The sequence below is a fragment of the Melanotaenia boesemani genome, chromosome 14 (assembly GCF_017639745.1).
Source record: "Melanotaenia boesemani isolate fMelBoe1 chromosome 14, fMelBoe1.pri, whole genome shotgun sequence".
NCBI classification, from domain to species: Eukaryota; Metazoa; Chordata; class Actinopteri; order Atheriniformes; family Melanotaeniidae; genus Melanotaenia; species Melanotaenia boesemani.
Genome location: NC_055695.1, coordinates 29,859,175 through 29,877,889, shown reverse-complemented (window position 1 = coordinate 29,877,889; position 18,715 = coordinate 29,859,175). Strand labels below are relative to the sequence as shown.

The following is an 18,715-nucleotide window of genomic DNA, read 5'->3' as shown; positions in this document are numbered from 1 at the left end:
AACACGCACCATCTTCCACACACGGAGGCCTCTCTACATACATTACGTGTATGCAAACGCTCTCAACGTGATCCCTTTATATGAATTGAGTTTACAGTGTAGACTTGAATTGGCTGTGGAAAATGTCAGTTATGAAATTGGTTCATTTTTAATTATTGCTGGCTGCTCTGTACACAGCTGCTCTACACTTGACTGTTATATATCTTTTTTTATTATTATTCCTCACCATTTAATTGGAGCTGAAACAGCATGACCTATTTTGTTTGGAGAGAATGTATACTTTATCTGCGCCTCCTCAGAACGTGGCCCTGAGCTTCATTTTGCAGCACTGTGATGGTTCATCTTGAAGTGTAATGCTGCACAGATTACTGGTAACCTGTTTAACACAGCAAGCTGCAAATTCATCAAACGGATTACATAAAACCATGAACGTGTTCTGCCTTTCATGCACTTTGCTTGAAAGGAATTAGTGAAGTAGCTGCTGGAAAAATGAAAAGGCATCAAGACTGTCGCTTTATTTCAGGTGGAATTCCGGTCGATAGAGGCGTCTGCTTCAAACATCCTGTTACGTCCATTTCTAAGTGTCAGAAACCAAAATAGAAAATCCCAATCAATATTGTCTATATCTCATTATTTACTCCATGAGCAACCATTTCAATTAATATTTATTGCAATGTTCTTTATCCTTCATAGATCATGGTTCAGGTAGGATAATTCACTCATTTTTCATAAAAATATGTGAAAACATTTTTAAATGCACATTAGAAACACCCACATTTAAAATGCAGCGGTTTTACTTTTCATTCAATTTTTGTTAAAAAGAGAAATTATTTTTGTTTTTATTTTGACCAGATTTTTATTTAAATATTATATATTTATTTATTTAGCTGGTTTGGAAGCTTTTCTTTTTTTTTTTTTTTACTAAATGGGCAGTGCCACTAGTTTTTCATCCACTGTGACATTAGTACCTGGCTCATAGAGCAGTGGAAGTTGTTCTCCACACTTGTCCCACGCTGTCCTAAAACCTGCCAGCTTGTCTCCCATCTGACAGCTTTGGGGTCTCATTTATAAATGGGGCCTGAAAGTGACTGGAATGTGTACGCACCTGTGTGTAAACTCTGACCATGTGTACGGACATTTTAGAGCCGGGGGGGTGGACCTGCAGCCACACATTTAATTTCACTTCACACCAAACATTAATTACAGATCCACGTTATCATAAACATACAAGCCAGAACTATTCCACAAACATCTTTCAGTATAAAAAAAAAAATCAAATGTAGTTATCGCCTAAACCACTGATTGACACCATCATTTTGCCAACCCCCACCCATTATGAGGACCATGATCCATAGCCCCCTCCCAGACAGGAGGGCTTTACACAGGAGCAAGGACTTGTGAGGATGTAATGCAGCGTTTTAAGATGAGAAGGTTCATTTTTAGAGATCTTTTAATGTATTAGATGTGTCACACATAACTGTCACTGTGTTGCACATCGTAGCTCTAATTTCTTCTGGTTCATCAGCTCTGACATTAATGGTGTTGATGGTCCCTTTGAGCTTCGGTCAGAACCCGACCACTTCCACTGAATACACTAGTGCAACGGGACAGCCAGAGCCCGAGAACCACTTCTACTCGGATCTGGACCTCTTCGTCTTCACCACCTCCTGCCCCTCAATGTGGAAGAACTTTTCGCTACATGTGTATGAAATCCATCTATCCGTCCGTCCGTCCGTCCACCCCCCCGTCCGTCTAGGAATATAACTCAACCAATAAATCGAGAATGTCACCTCTGTGCTCAGCTCCTTTTTCACCCTGACTGACCGATGAAGAGTCTGCACCACTGCCGACACAGAACCAATGTACCTGTTGATCTCCCACTTCATCCTTCCCTCACACATGAACAAGACCCTGAGAAACCTGAACTCCTCCACTCTGGTTCTTGACCCGGAGAACACACTCAGCTCTTTTCTGGCTAGAGCCAAGGTCTTCATTATCGTAGAAATTTTTTTTCTGGGTTTTTAACTTTAAAATGAGTCGATTTGACGCCCAACATAACAGGAAGAAAACTCTTAACTGACCTGGTTCCATCACTGAAACATAAACGTGCAGTTTGGAATAAAAAAGGTTCATAACACACTGCTACATGTTTAATTGTATGCACACAGTTGTACATACACCCCCCCCAACCACACGCACACACACATACACACACACTCAAACTCACTGAAATGATGGTAAGACTGATCCAGCAATCCTTTCATTGTTTGGGAAAATGGAGTCGCCTAAGCTGCTATAATCACTCATTTAGTGTTGTAGCAACAAATGCTTATTTTTAGATATCTCCAATCCAATAAAAAATAAACACACACACACATCGTTTTATATATATATTGATATATATATATATATATATATATATATATATATATATACACACACACACACACATAATATATAAATCCTTCATGAACCATTACTAATGCAATGGTCCATTTGCTTTTGTTGTGTTGTTATTACGTTTTAATAAGCCATTTCCCTTCTAAAGACTGTCCTCTGTCCATTTCAGATAATACCATTGTGATTTTGTGAGACAGAAAAGCCAGGATGTCAGATTGGGAACCGACTAAAGCGTCTCTGGTAAAAGCCTGAATTAAAGCTGCAGCTCAGTTGACAGTAAAAGAGCTTTTTTTATTGTAAAGTCCATCATCATCTAATCTGTGGATAAAAATGTCTGAGCGTGATTATGTCTTCCTCAGTTTGTGCTGATCATGCAGGGAAGCTATTGTTAAAGGTAAGACAGTTGCTTTGGTTTGAGGTGCATTTACTGAGTAGAACAGAAGCAATATGCCGTGGAGTGATGTTAGAGACACAGATTAGTGTAGAGCTGTTTTCTTTCACCTCTAGTTTTCACATTCAGCTGGCTGGTTTGTGCTTCTTATACTCTTAACATGATTGTCTTTTGGACTGTAGAATAAAAAATAAGCACATGAAACATGAAAATACAACTGATGATTCCTCAAAAGTTGTACAAACATTTCTATTCACCTCAAAGATGGACAAAATAAACAATAGTGCAAAGAGAGGACTTCCTCCACCAAATCCCATCCTGAATTATACAGTTTTAACAAAAGGGATTGTAGTCTGCAGGAAGAATATATTCTTCCTTAGTCCGTGCACCAAGCTCTCCAACAGGTTTAATAAAATTCTGCTTGGTAGTTTTGCATAATCTTGCTAAAGAGGACAAATGAAAGGATGGTTGTTTTAACGTTGCATGGATAATGATAAACGAGTTACTTTAGATGTTTTTCTTTTGAAAGGAGGAAATTGCAGTTCAAGAACCAGTTTTTATGGAGCTTCCTGCATGTTTTAGGACCTGTGTTGTTCGACAAATTACTTGAACATGTTGTAGTCTTGGTTATGTGTTTACCCCACAGAAGAATCCCTTACGCTACAACAAACGGTCCATTTTCTACCTAGAATTTGAAAGTTTTTGATCTAACAAGTGGCTAACCATCTTTAAATATGTGATTTTTTCTAATGTTGCCAGTGAATCCCAGTAGACGGTACTTTTCTTTCATCTTATTTTAATGTCTGCTGGGTCATCAGCTTCTCGCACACTTGACCAGACTGTCAAAACCGCGAGTGTATAATGAAGAACTGCATCTATGACTCAAACAACACTCGTGTATTTGAATGAAAATTACTTGCTCTGCACAAAAAAAGTTCCTGCTTTTGAGATTACTTCTGTTTTTTGCAGACCATACACATTTATGTCCCCCTACAACTACCTCCTGCTCTTCCCATATACATGTTGACAACAAAGAAATAACAGTTCCTGTAAATTCTGAGCAAGTTCTACAAAAACAAAACTTTCTTTAGTGAAAAAACCTCATTTCCCTTTAGCAGATTTATCTATTTGTTTTTGTAATTGTGGTCTATGGGAAGAGATTAAATTAAATCAGAGTAGATAGATAATGGATAAATAAACATCTCTGTCTAAAAGGTCAAAAAGGTTGTTCTCGCTCAGACTAGCTGTCAGAGATCAAAGTTTATGTGGGGTGGTGGGGTATTTGGGGAAGGGTACTGTTGATGAGTCTGGCAGCCGGTGGGAAGAAACTATTCAGCCTTCTGCTGGTTTTGCAGCTGAAGCTTTTGTATCTTCTCCCAGATGGTAACAAAGAGAAGATGTGGAGGTGATATGGCTCCATGATGATGTAGGTGGTTCTGCGGATGCAGCATTGTTGATGTAGTTCCATTAGGAGGGGGAGGAGACACCTAAGATTGTGCTGGCCATCCTAACAGCTGCTTTGTTTCCTGAGCGCGGCAGTCTCTGAACCAGGAAGTGAAGCCATGCTGTAAGTTAGCATACTTTCTATAAAACAAATCTGGGAGAATACCTGGACTAGTCCTTCTGCCATTGCTGCCGTGGCATTTCTATGCATGTCAGATGTGGTAGGACTCCTTGTGTGGCAGGGACCTTAATCAGAGACTTGACTGACGTATAAATAATGTTTATTGGCAGGATTAAGTGTGTTGGTGCTGGTTCAAAGTGCAGGTTGGTTTCAGTTACTGAAGGGCTGAAATAATCTGGATGGGTTTCCCTTGTAACCGAGTTAGTGGCTTGAAAACAGGTTTTGATTTGAAGAAGAAAAGCTAAAAAAATGCTCTTTTAGACCTCCTCCGGGCTATGGAGAAGGTCTAAAAGAGATAAGTCCTCAATGAACATAAATCCAAGGCTTTCAGCTGCTTTCCAGAAGCAAAAACAAGAGTACAAGTTAACACAAAAAAAGATCCTCACTGAACACGAGACAAAGTTAATTTGGCCAATTTATATGGCAATGAAACCAGGCGAACAGGTGTTATTTAAGTACCTATTTCGTACTTGTTATGAGTTGTCAGTAGGGATGGGCGATAACAAACTTTTCCTGTTGATACAACACCATTAGTTTGTGGTACTTTTTCATTGGTACCAATATCCATATCAGTACTTTTTGCCCCCTAAAAAAACACAATTATACAGTGCACATTAATATCTTTACGATGAGGGCAATATTGAATTCAAATAAAACTCAAGAACATCCATACTTGAAAGACATACATTTTAAAACAATAATAAATTATACTGATGAGTAAATCAAACAAAAGTAAGATGAATATAAATCTTTTTAAAAAGATAAAATAATGATACTGCAGATTAATATAAGAATATTCACATTTATTAAGTAGAAAATGAAAATATATAATACATGAAAGTGAGATGATAAATTTAAAAAACACAATGCACAATAACCTGCAAAACCAAACATCACAGCTTCTCTCTGAGAAAATGCCGAATTCGGATTTTTACAATGGCATGAGTAAAACTTTGTTTCTACATTAATGTGTTAAATAAATTAACATGTTAATTTCACAAATTATTCTCTTTATATCAACACGTTAATTTGAACGGCCCTAATAAAATTCCCAAATTTATTTTAAAAATTTAGGCTATATTTTTTTACAGTGATCTGGCAAAACCCTGAAATTATCTTTCACTTTGGTAAAGGCTGTACTAAAGGGCAGTGCAGCCATGGAGGAGATTATGATGTTATACATTCTCAGAAAGAGACATAAAAATGGCAGCAGAGTAGATGGCCGTGATCTGTGCGGCCATTAAAACAATTGTAGTTTCTTCTTTGTTCCTGTAATTGGCTGCATGTCAGTTTTTTTTGTGCAACACTGCCTCTGCAGGCTCCAGTGGTACTGCTCCGTTTGCTATGGAGGGCTGTGCGTCCACAGGAACTCTACCAATGGAGCAAATTTTGCACGTAAAGGATACAGAAGTCGGACGTAAAGGCTCCGTCACATTCGTATTTAGCATAGAGCATGAATGGGCCGTTAACTGTCGTTGACAGTAGCCAGATTGCTCTGCTTGGAGAAGCAGGAAGGAATTCTGATGGCACGTCCAAGCTGTTTCCTTTTCATGAGGATATAAAGAAGAGCATTAAATTTGTGCCATCGAAAACAAGTTGAATCTAAAAAAAATTTCCTGGTGCTTTGAAAGAAGAGTTCTGCATCATATAATCGTCTACTTTGTCAGTATTTTCTCAACCGAAGAACATGTTGTGTTGCTGCGCATCACTGCATCACAGTAGCTCCCCAAAGTATCCTACCACTAACCAGCTGTGAACCTAACGTCTGCTGATCTAGTCCTAAAACAGTAGCTATGAGACAGTAAATGAAAAAAGTCTCAAACATTTTTCATCTTTTAGATCTTTTCAGAGGCGTTGCCCTGCGGTAAGCTATCCGGCAAATCTGATGCAACTCCTGAAGGACTCGGCTGATCAGCTTCCGGATACGTTGAACCAGCACCAAGGGTGTAGCTTTGATTTTGACATTGGTGAGGACATAAAAGTGTCCCACAGAGGCCCCTGGAGGACAGACATTTCTTTGCAAATCAAGTAAATGAGTGGAGAGAACATCTGAACATATTTTTTATATATATAGTTTGTTTCATGATACAAAACATTTTATTCAGGGATTAATAATGAGGGGTTTTGTTTTAGATTTTTTGGGGCTAAACTGAATACAGGATTATTTTACTCAATGGTTTCTATCATTTTAAGAGTTGAAGTCCTTCTGCCCTGCACTACAAGACTGCAAATCATCAACATCAGAGAAATTCTCTCATCACAAAATGAAAGAAATTCACAACTAACATTCATCATCTTAATGAAACCTTCACGCAAACTATGACCATTTACAGATATGGTTGTAATATAATAATTAATACAAAGAGCCTCATCTTTATAGCTATAATAATTAAAAACATATGTGATCATTTTGACTCATTGCAGTTGGATAAAATTTTTGACGTTAGAGTGAATGTTCATTTTTACATCATTTTTTTACATACTTTTTTCAGTTTTACAATATTATGGGAAATCAGGTAAACACTACAGTATGAAATATTATGACTGATTCATTTTCATGTAGCAGGTCACAGCTCTGAGTACTAAAACTGACCTGCTGCTATAAGCCAGCCTCTCCACCTGCCTCAGCATCTCCTCATGCAGCTTTACAACACAGTGATGCATGCTGAGCAAACAAGTTTTTTGACTTTGTGATCATTATTATAACCATTATTAATGACTCCATAATAGTTAAGAAATTCATTAAACTTTTTGTTGACGCACTCTGCTCTCTGGTACTAGCTTTCTGTCTCAACACCGAGTGGCAACAGGAAGAGCCAATCACATTAGCAAGAAATGAAAGAGCAGCGAAAAGCAGAGCCAATCATAACTTGTGAAATGGGTCATAAGGCGGAACTTACAGCAGCAAGGATACGGATACCGAGCACGGATCTCTTAGCTGTTTGTGCAACAGAAAATAATGGGGACGGGGGGAGATGTCGTCCCTACCCAGTTATCCGCCCGTGCCCAGCACCATGTTTGCAATAACTTGGAGAAAATAGTGACAATGTTTAAGTTGTCTGATGCAGAAATGGCGTGATGTCAAAATAAATTTTTATAGGTTTGAGTTGTTTTGCCCCTCTTTCTGCCCCTCTTTCTGAGTAGCTTTTAGGTTACCTTGCATAAGGAAACCTTCTCCAAACTATGAGCGTTGTGACGGCTGTCGTTTCCCCTTTATGACAGCTGAAATCTCCAGTTATCAGACAACTCTCAGCTGGCGTATCAACCACAGAACTTCACGTGTTTATTTGGTGACACATCAAAATGTAAAAACAATAAAAATAGTAAGCAATGTAAAACCGTAGAGGAGTTATGTTCATGCATACCATCATGTCAGAGATCACGAGAATCAGATCAATAAACTATTTTCATCCTCATCACATTAGAGCACTCAGACTGAAGTTGCATCATCACGGTGACAGACGGGACTGACACGCTCCACCATGTTTCATCCTACAGATCTGTACGTTCCCCTTCTTCTCTTCCGTAGCAGGTGGTATGTAAATAGTTCCAGCTTCCTGTTGTCTTGCAGTCCTTTGTTCCACCTCCTCTAACAGAGGTGTAGATGTGATGCCCTGAGAACGCTTGTCTCTGCTGTTCACTCTCTATCACTTCAGTGGGAGTAGGAGAGACAGAGCCTGAGGTTCGGTGCATAGCGGGACACAATGCTGTCAGGGCATCAGGTGAGAGCATGTCATGAGCCTCACCCCACCCACCCCACTCCACTTCTCACTTAATCAGTTCTGACACAATGCCAATTCCACAGTGGGTGGTGCACACAGCTTTATTCATAGATGTGGCAGTCGGACGGCGATCAGCTCCCAGACTCCGTCATGCTGTATCAGGTAGCACGCAACAGTGGTCACTTACAGATGTTAGTGTTGTTTTTGATTTGAAGTGCTCTGGCATTTAACAACCGTTCCTCCAGCTGAGAGTGTTTTATCCTCCATCAGGATGTCTTTTGGGGAGCAGATGACCCGAACCTGTAAGCCTCTTCAGGCTCACTGTACATAACGGTGGAAAATAGGTGCTGCTGTTAATCCAGTCAACGCTAAATTTAAGCACCAACTTCAAATGAAACTGGAGCTGACTGTCCTGAGGGCACAGGCAAACAATTTACTGAATTGAGCCAGACATAACTGGAAAAATCATGTCTGCAGCACGTATAGCTGCTTTAAGGTTTCTATTGTTGTCTCTGAAAAGCTGAACAGGAACTGCGAAGCAATCACAAAGCATGCAGGGAAGCAATTTCTTTCTCTTATTCAAGTGAAAAATTATTCCATGCTGTCACAAAAGACTCCCTAACAAGGTGCTTTAAACTCTCTGGCAGCGCATTGCTGCAGGGTGTCAAAGAGTGGATAAGATATAAATGAAGCTTAAACTCAAAAGTCTGTTTCCGGTAATAGCAGCATTTCGCTCCCTCCCCAATGTGCTTTTGATGTGGAGCTAAGATTAACAGTGTTAAATTGTCTTCTTCAGTGTCTCAAACTAAAAACACAGGCATAATGAGGAGAGGGTTGACATGAGCACCTCTGTGGGGAAATGTGTTTATTTTATTTTATTTTGTGCAGCTTGTATCTGAATTCAGCTATGTTTTTACACATCACCTTTGACCACTTATTTAAAAGGCATTTAAGATAACTACAGAGGAATGTTCTCTTTGATCTCCTTCTAATCCTCAATCATGTGATCCTGGCTGGTGGTGGATGAGCAGGTGCCAAAGAATCTGAGAGCTGAAGCCCAGCTGCTCTCTGTGGATCATATTCCTACATGGCACACAGATTCTCACATCCAGTGTGTTGGTCCCTTAGAGTCAATGAGCCTTACTGTTAGGGTCTCTATTATCAGCATGCTGCATCCTGACCTGGGCCAATCAGAAGCCATGCATCATAAAGTTTAGATGCTCCCCGATACACCACGAACAGGTAGCAGAACTCAACGCTTCCCAGTGTCTCCTGAACCCAACTTAGCAGGCCATTGACTTGATTCATTTAACATACACAATATGTTTGCATTGCATTCTCCCCCCAGGTGCTACCTCAGGTGATTGAGGTCATTGGAGGACAGACATGCATGGATCACCCATTTAAAATCAATATTTTTTTTTGTGTGTGTGTGTGTGTGTAACTAGTCATCCTTTGAAAATATTGACATGTGGCTGTACATTTCTAGTACAGATTTTGTCCCTGTGCAGATACAAGTGCTAATGTTATGTAAGGAGGTTAACCTGATGTTAGCATGAAGCTACCTAGTTGCACTAATCTAGTGATACAGTAACACTAGATTTGTTTCCCCACATTAACTTAAACTTGTCACATTTAGTTTTCAGTGAGTGTATTTAGGGACTACACGTGGCGTGGCTCAGTGGGTAGAGTGGTTGTCTTGTAGCCTGAGGGTTGCCAGTTTGATCCTCGGCCCGTCGAGCCCATGTTGAGGTGTCCCTGAGCAAGACACCGAACCCCAAATTGCTCCTGATGGGTCATGGTTAGCGGCTGCATGACAACTTCCGCCATCAAAGTGTGAATGTGTGTGTGAATGTGATGTATACTGTAAAGCACATTGGGTATCATTCCAGGTACAGAAAAGCGCTATTTACCATTATTAAATCCTGATTTTTACATTGGAGCTGAAAATAAACTATAAATGATACTCGAGTACCTCAGTATGTGTCTCAAACCGCGCACTTACATGAGTGCACTGGAAGGTAGTGCGTAGTGCGCACTAAGCACTACCTTCTGTAGTGCACACTATCGTGGGTAAGTCCTGATCCAAATTGAGCATTAACGTTTTGCACTTACCGGTAGTGACGTACCAGCTTAGCAGCGCCGCTCGGTTAATATACTTTTTTTTCTTCCAAAATCCAAAATCACGTCAACATACGTGTTTGCATGTCATACTTTTATGCTAAAACAGTTTTTAAATAAGCAAAGATATCTTAACTGAATTAAAGTACGTTACATTATACATTTGTTTTTATTGGTGTTTACACTGATACCGTTCACGTCTGCAACAGGAAACCGATTATACTAGAAATCATCATTTAAAATATGAAATGCAGTAATGAAGACGCTAAAACAGGGATGCAGAAAACATTTTATTTAAACTTTTAATTAAATCATTTCTCTCTTGCCGCCTCCTCTTCTCCACAGCAGCATCCAAGCCCGCAGGTGGTAAATGCCTCAGTGCCACTGCTGGCTCGGTAGTTTGATGCCACAGTGACCTACGGTGAACACACAATGGAAGTTTATATAAAAGCAAACATTATTATGTACTTTATGGGTACTTTGTACATCACTTTAGATAAGAGTCTGCAATCAGCTACGGCTTCGTCAGTGTTACCATGGAAACGGGCCGGTTCTCTAAACCAGCGGTGTTTCCTAATCAGTTTTCAGATCAAGGACCATTTCGTTTACGCCAGAGACCCCGCAGTGCTTAATTTGGAGGTTCAGCAATCATGAATAAACATACGGAACCTATAGCATTAATCATTTTTAACACTTATAGCCCATCTAGATCCGCGAAATCGGCTATAAAACTGCTAACATATACGTTGCTAACTCTACTGCAGCCTCCAACAAATGATCAGATCCACAACTGTCATCAGGGATAGAAGAGATAAGAAGCATGCTGCAGTTTATATTAGAATTATGATCAAATATCTTCATACTTACAACAGTTGAAAACAGCCTCCGCCTGCATCGGTACCGCTGAGTCGGTGGCTGCCAGCTCTGAAAAACTGGTTGAAAGTCCCTCCCCTTCCGCTACGTCAGCAAGATGGCGTCCGTTTAGTGCGTGTAGTGTCCATCGTTTCGCACTAGATTTTTGGCCGAGTTTAGGGCAGCATCCGGGTACTTTCAGTGCACTGAGTTTTTACTGAAATTTCTGTGTCAGCGCACTAAGCACTTAAATGTAGTGTTCGAAGTATAGAAGTGCGCGATTTGGGACACACCCCAAGTTACTTAGCGCTGACTAAGCTAGCTACATGATCCAGTTTAAACAGGGGGCTAGCAAGGCTGCTAGTTGATTTTAAAGTTGCTACAGCATAAAAATGTGGAGAAATATATCCTGTAACAAGTCTGATTTTGTAGAGGAAGATATAAGAATGAAGAGAAAATGATATATTTTAGACTTTTTTGTAAAACTTTTTTTGTGACCGGTTAAGCTAGCGGACCTGTTGTAGCAGCTATGCAGTAAAGTCACGTTGTCTGAGGCTTCTTGCTGCATGCTAACAAACACATGAACATGGTTTTATAATTGATGCCATTTTTTCATCATACATATCAGGAAACTGTTGGTTTTTTTCAAATTCATGAATATTTCTTAGAGAAAGGTGATGTAATTATTTTTTTTCAGTCTTGCACACACTAAGGTCTCATGGCGTACACACAGACCAGAAGATCTATGTGTAATAGTCGTACCCACACGACCGACAAAGATATACATTTATCAACTATTTGAGGGCAACTGCAGCCCCCTTACACAAAAGCACTGTATTTTACCCTTTTATCCTCCTCTTCTTACACGTTATGTTTGCAGGTCTACCTCATTCAAACACTTCATGTTTTACATCACAAACATAGACTTAAAACAACACTACACACGTTATTGACTTTAAAACTTTATGCTTCTGCCTCTTTTTGATGGCACACAGATTTATTATGCACATTCCTGCAGCTGTTGTTGCTCTGCAGCATCCCGAGGCTGAGAAACCACACTTCACAACTTTCTTTCTCACCCCAGTGTTTCACACCACAGTTAACGGCATGTCAGCAACACATTGGCCGTTTTGAAGGTGCACTGTGGATTATTCAGGAAAGACACCCAAAAGGATGTTGTCAAGGGGAGGGAGGAAAAGAAAAATAGAAAGGAATAGAGTCAATAATGAACTGACTTTTACTGGCTAAAGAGAGCTCAGAGAAGAGACAGGATGCAAGATGGTTCCTGAATAAGCTGTTGTTAGGGGTGTTAAAGTGAGAAGTCCGCCACAGTTCTGAAATTTGCTTTAAAATTTGACTAATTGTATCAAATAAAGACTGTAAAAAAGATAGACATCCACCTTTGTCCTCTACTTTTTCATTCAGCACAATATCTTTATTTCATTTGAGTTAGATGCGACCATATTTAGGCATGTCAGTTTTGAAATGACCACCAGAATCATGATCACACTTGATTCGTCTGCCACTATGCCACTTTACTTGTGTAAAAAAAATTTATTGATTTTGTATTTCTTCATAGATTTTGGTGCCAATGCAGGTTCTATTTCTTTCCAGCAGCCCCACTACCACCAAACATCTTAACTGAAGAGGATCTGTTCTCGTCTCCTTTTAATTAACTTGTTATAGAAGCGGCTTTGTTTGAGTTTTGTTTTTCTTTTCATTCTGAATGATCCTAGACATGTTTAAAAAACATTAAAAACAATATTACAGGCATTGATGTCTCTCTAAGAACTTCTTGTTTCAACTGTGTAGCTGCAGAGTCAGGGTCAGCAGTTTGATCTTTCATGCTTCACTTGAGCTTTTAAATAATCTGGTTGTTGAATGGCTCAGAAAATAAGTCCTCTTCAGCAGCAGCCTCTTCTATGTATTCATTAGGAAGGTTTTTGTGATTAAAGCCATCCAGTATCACCAATAGTGCCGGGTGATACTGCATAAAAATGTTATATTGTTTTCTGTATAGATTTATCTTAATCTAGATCTCCATGTCGTTTGTTCATAAAGTCAATTTTTAAAAGTAGGCTTATAATGTCTGCAACATAAAATAAATAAAATTACAGTTTAAAATAGAGTTGGTGCTGTTTACACTGTAGAAACTGCTGCACTAAGCTGCATCGGCCCATATTTACGTGCTTCCTGTGTAGTCACTGGAGTGATGTCTTTTCATGTGATTAACCCACCCATTGTCTTAAAAATCTCACATTCATAATAGAATGAGTATATCTCTGCAACTACAAGGTCTATTATGGAGTTATAAAGAAAACACTTGTAAGATGTGTTAATATTAGTACATGTGTTACTGGCAGTGCTGGGGCATGTTACTTTAAAAAAGTAATTAATTAAAGTTACTAGTTACTTCTGCAAAAAGTAGCAGTGTTAGTAACCGAGTTACAGCGTTATAAAAGTAATTATTAATTAGTAATTAATTTAAAAAAGGTTCAAATATGTTCCCTTTAACAGATTTTTTAAATTAATCTGGATGTTCATTTATTCATAATACAACTTAATATTAGATCTGACAAATGAAATGATAACCACACAGAATAAAATACTAACAGCAACATCATGGACACTAAGCTTCACCTAATTCTAACTGCTCACAGCCACCATGAAAACAGGAAAAAAAAGGTTTTTGACTATGATGAACATCACGTTCTTTTATCTCTGTGAGGGAAAAGTGATGTCTGTGGTTCCAGATTAAAACTCTTGCTCTGTTTTCTCTGGATTCGCCGTTGCTGCGTCTCCTGGTCGTTTGTGTGTGTGGCTGTGCATACTGACGGGGTTCGCTCCTTTACCGTGAGCTGGTGGTGACCCATGGAGAAGTGGGTCCGCTCCTTTACCGTCATCAGAATTTTGTACACATTTCTTTCAGGCTGCAGTCTGCAAAGTGCAACCTTGTCCATTAGAGGTCTCTTAACATATAAGCACAGTTAGTTGGATTGGAACAGAACTTCGCTGCCTAGAGCAGCTGATAGGAATACTAAAATCAGCTAAAGTTGTTTGAGAAATCCTATAATGCAAAGTTATCTGCAGAACAAATAAAGGCCAAACATCAACATTATTTATTAGGTTGGAACATTTTATTGGAAAACCGACTCTGATTTGTTTGTTCCGTGTTTAAAAGGGACGTTCTCGCAGAACAAGCCGTCTGATCTGAGAGGGTCATACGGCTGATCGCCCGGTATAAGCAGAGTGAAAACTAAGGATGTGACGCTCATGTACGAATTGATTCTTTTGAGCGACTCTTTTAAACGAAAGATTGGAACCGATTCACAGCTGTGAGCCGTTCATTTGTGAGTCATTATTTTTATATACAAATTTTTGACACTGCCTTCATCAAATCAAATCAAACTTTTATAAACTTAAACTTATTTATAAAGAGCTTTTCATGCCATAGGCAACACAAAGTTCTTTACATGATTAAAAACATAAGAATAAAAACACTCAATGAAATCTTTCACACAGTCACACGCACACACGTATACACACATGCCAAGCCCCAGCTAAAAATGAATAAATAAGTAAATAAGAAGTGGTACAGTTGAGTAAAATGAAAATAAAATAAATAACATTTGTGACATCATAGAAGTCTGATGTCCAACACTCTCCATTCATGTGAAGCATCTATGGGCAGAGAGTTTTGTTTGGAAACAAATCCTGTGAGTTCTATCCAAAACATTTACTAGAATTTGCACTGACTGCTCAGTTTTATCATTTTTTATCTATATTTTTCCTATAATTTTTTAATCTTGTATAGTAGATTTTATATAGGTACATATTTTGATTCTTTGTCATTCTTGTATATTGTGAACTTTTGTAAGATATTGTGAGAACGAGCCAGTTTTTTGAATGGCTCTTTAAAAGGAACGGCTTCTCAAGATCCAGCTCCCTTCAACGAGCCATAAATCCCATCTCTAGTGAAAACTCCACAATAAATGATGTGGACCCACCCCCGGTCACACCACGGCAACTCTCCTACTCAAACATTGAGTGTATTCTCCAGTTTCAGCCGCATCACTCCGCCTCCTCTCCACTGTAGCTGCAGCACAATATAGTCCGAACAAATGTGAAACCTCTCTTCATCTTATCTTACAATACGCTGTCTGTAACATTTTAAGGCCCATGTATGCTTGACGAGAAAGACCGACATGCAGACTGATGGACATTTTTGTCCGTCTCCTGCATCGGTTACGGACGTTTTCATGGAACTTATCTATCCGTCACTTGATGCAGAAGACGGACCAATACCACCAGAAATCGTGGAGGCAGTGCTGAGCAGAATAGCTGACGTATGAGGACGGCGACTGAAATAGGCTCATGCTTATCACTAAGATGAATGTAAATTTAATTGTGATCTAATTTTGAGTTAGTTTTATTGCCCAGCACTGATCAGCAGGAATGCTCCGTTGTAGCCAGCCTGTTCCCCTGCAGATCCGGGAGACAGTTTTAACACAGAGCTGTATTATTATTTCTGGGTTTAAATGAGAATATGATGAGATCTAACTAGAAATTACAACACTAGACTTAATCATTTCAATCTGACAGCTCAATATTAGAGAGCTTAAGCTATTATACTTGTAGTGTCGCGAGCGAGATGATGCACTTAGAAAGATCAGAAAGTTTTCAAACTTTTTTGACTCATCACTGGTTCAATTAAATAAATTACACAGGGTTTCAGAAAGTCCTTGATATATCATCTGAAGGTAAAATGCTAACAAATACTGCACATTCAATAACACCAGGGCTAATTATTTGACTGCAAAATGATGCTTTCATTTAAGCTCTTATTGACCATGCAGATTCCTTTATGTGACACAGCAGGCCACGGATAAATGAGTCCAAAACCAGACGTTCACCTGCCTCCCAGATGTCACAATTAGGAGCATCTGAAAGGTCAGCTCAGATTTCTGACCATGCTGCGATATTGAAAATCAAATCTCCTGTAAAGATCTGTCCAGCTCCAGATCAGGGAAGGTCATCAGAGCACCGCGAGGAGTCAAAATCAGGCCTCCAGGGTCTCTGAAGAGGACACACTCACCTGTGACTGGATTGTGGCATGAGCCGGAGCTTTAGGGGTGGGGGTGTTCTAGGCTCTGAGAATGATTGTCAGAAAATGTCAGCCCTGTGCAAACACACAGCAGGGAGATGTCAGAGATGGTACGATAAGCAGAAGGGCAAGCTTACATGAAGAGGAAGGAAGCAGCATCTTCTGAGAGTTATGTCATCCTTCCAGAATCTCTTACACATCTCACCTGAAATCTTTTTTATGTTCACAGTACGTCTGAATATCTACCTCCTGACCTATCACTCAATCGACACGGCTTAAAATCCTGCTTTCTTGTAATGGTGGCCTCTTCTTTTTCTTTTGCTATTATTATTTTCCAAAAGCAAGGATCACTCAGGGTCACTTTCTTTTTTCCTTCACATCCTTGTGTTGCGGAGAATAAAACCTTCTGGGCTTCAGACCAGCGGGGCCTGAGCCAGGGTCAGGTATCTCTGAGGGAAAAGGCAGACTGAGGACCATCCAGTGAATGTTAATTACAGCCAGTATGTTCTGTTTGACCTCCAAACAGCACTTCATATTCATTTATTTAAGTCTATTAATTTTTTCAGATAGAAGTTGAAGCTGGGAACATTTCCTAAGCAGCTCTTTCCCTGCACTCATCACTTTGGTGTTTTTTGTCCATCACAGCCACTGTGTCTTCTTCCCAGGGCGGCATTCCCATGGCTCATCCAGAGGATGAACTAGAACGTCTCACCAAGAAGATGCTGTTTGACATGGACCACCCTCCATCCGAGGAATATTTTGGTAAGAAACTGAAGCTCATCCTTTATTTTTAGCAATAGCAGCTAAATTACAGGTGTGAATGATAAAATGAGTGAAACATCTGATAGTCAAAATGACACCAATAACAGATGAAGAACAATAAATATTTTATAAATCAAAGTTTCTATCAGAAAAGTTTTATGTGTAGATCCACATCGGTTCTTGGGATTTGCAGCGAGGATGCTACCCTGTGATCCAGCTTACATTTTTACCTGTGTGTATCAGAAACATTTCCACCATGACAACAGACCTGATGTGTTTTTTTTACAGTGGGTCAGGGGAAACTAATCAGTATGTCATAGCTTTTATTCTTATACATCAACCCAGTTACATGAGTCAGCTATGGCTGTCATGTGACATAAATGTAAACAAACATGGATCTTTTGCCACTGATATCGTCACAGTTCATGCCATAGGTCTGTTTTGTTTGTAAAGTGAAATTATATTTTATGTTAAATACTTTTTTTCACTGTGTTTCTAGGGAAATACAGACCTGAGTGTTTGTACTATCACTATTTCATGGACAACGTATACTTAAACTGCACAGTATAGAAGAATGTGTTATTGCAAAATCAATATATTCAATATCACTATTACAATGTCACAGAATGTCATCATATATTTAATAAACACTCACAGAACACTTTATCAGGTTCTAGTACCGAGTTGGACCTCTTTTTCCTCCAGAACTGCTTTAATTCTTGGTGTCATAGATTCAACAAGGTGTTGGAAACATTCCTCAGAGGTTTTCCTCCATATTGACATGACAGCATCATGACTGCTGGAAGTAGCATCAGAAGATGCTCCACTGTGGTCATAAAGGGATGGACATGGTCAGCAACAATACTCAGGCAGGCTGTGGTGGTTAAACCAGACCACGTTGGTGCTAAGGGGCCCAAAGTGGACCAAGAAAATATCCTCCACACCATTACACCACTAGCAGCCTGAAGCATTGATCCAAGGCAGGATGGATCCATGTTTTCATGTTTCCATGAAATTCTGAGCCTAGCATCTGAATGTGGACCTGAAATGGAGACTCATCAGACCAGCAACGTTTCTCCATCTTCTATTGTCCAGTGTTGGTGAGTGTGTGTGAATTGTAGCCTCAGTTTCCTGTTCTTAGCTGACAGGAGGCACCCGGTGTGGTCTTCTGCTGCTGTAGTCCATCTGTTTCAAGGTTGGACGTGTTGTGTGTTCAGAGATGCTGTTCTGCAGACGCTGGTTGGAACCAGTGCTTACTGGACTTCCTGTTGTCTTTCTATCATCTCCAACCAGTCTGTCCATTCTCCTCTGACATCAACAAGACATTCTGGTCCAGACAACTGCTGCTCACTGGATATTTTCTCTTCTTCAGACCATCTTCAGACCATATTTTCTCTTCTTCTTCTTCTTCTTCTTCTCTGTAAACCCTAGAGATGGTTAAACTTTAAGTCATCTTCACCTTGTCTATGTTACTAAATGCATGGAGTTGCTGCCTTGTGATTGGATGATTAGCTGTTTGTGTTAACAAGCAACTGAACAGGTGGACCTGATAGTGGCTGGTGAATGTAATCATGTCAAAGACACAAAGGATATCCTGACATTTTCCTTTAACCAGCCCATTAATAGAAACTTCAGGGTGATATTTTAAACATTTTGTAATGTCTTTTCTTCATCTCGGCTCTTCATCATGCTCCTCGTGCTTCCTGTTACTCCTCATACCAGCAGGATTGTTGGCCTTA

General features: G+C 39.6%; 1 protein-coding gene across 3 annotated transcripts in view; it reads left to right on the top strand.

The window, feature by feature from the left end:
- LOC121653404 (LIM domain containing preferred translocation partner in lipoma) overlaps positions 1-18,715 on the top strand; it is a 201,523-nt gene that overhangs the window by 135,481 nt on the left and 47,327 nt on the right. For all 3 annotated transcript variants that reach the window (XM_042006876.1, XM_042006875.1, XM_042006878.1), the window contains one exon: positions 16,880-16,976. In XM_042006876.1, the coding sequence (XP_041862810.1) occupies positions 16,880-16,976 (97 nt within the window). The remainder of the gene's footprint in view (positions 1-16,879; positions 16,977-18,715) is intronic.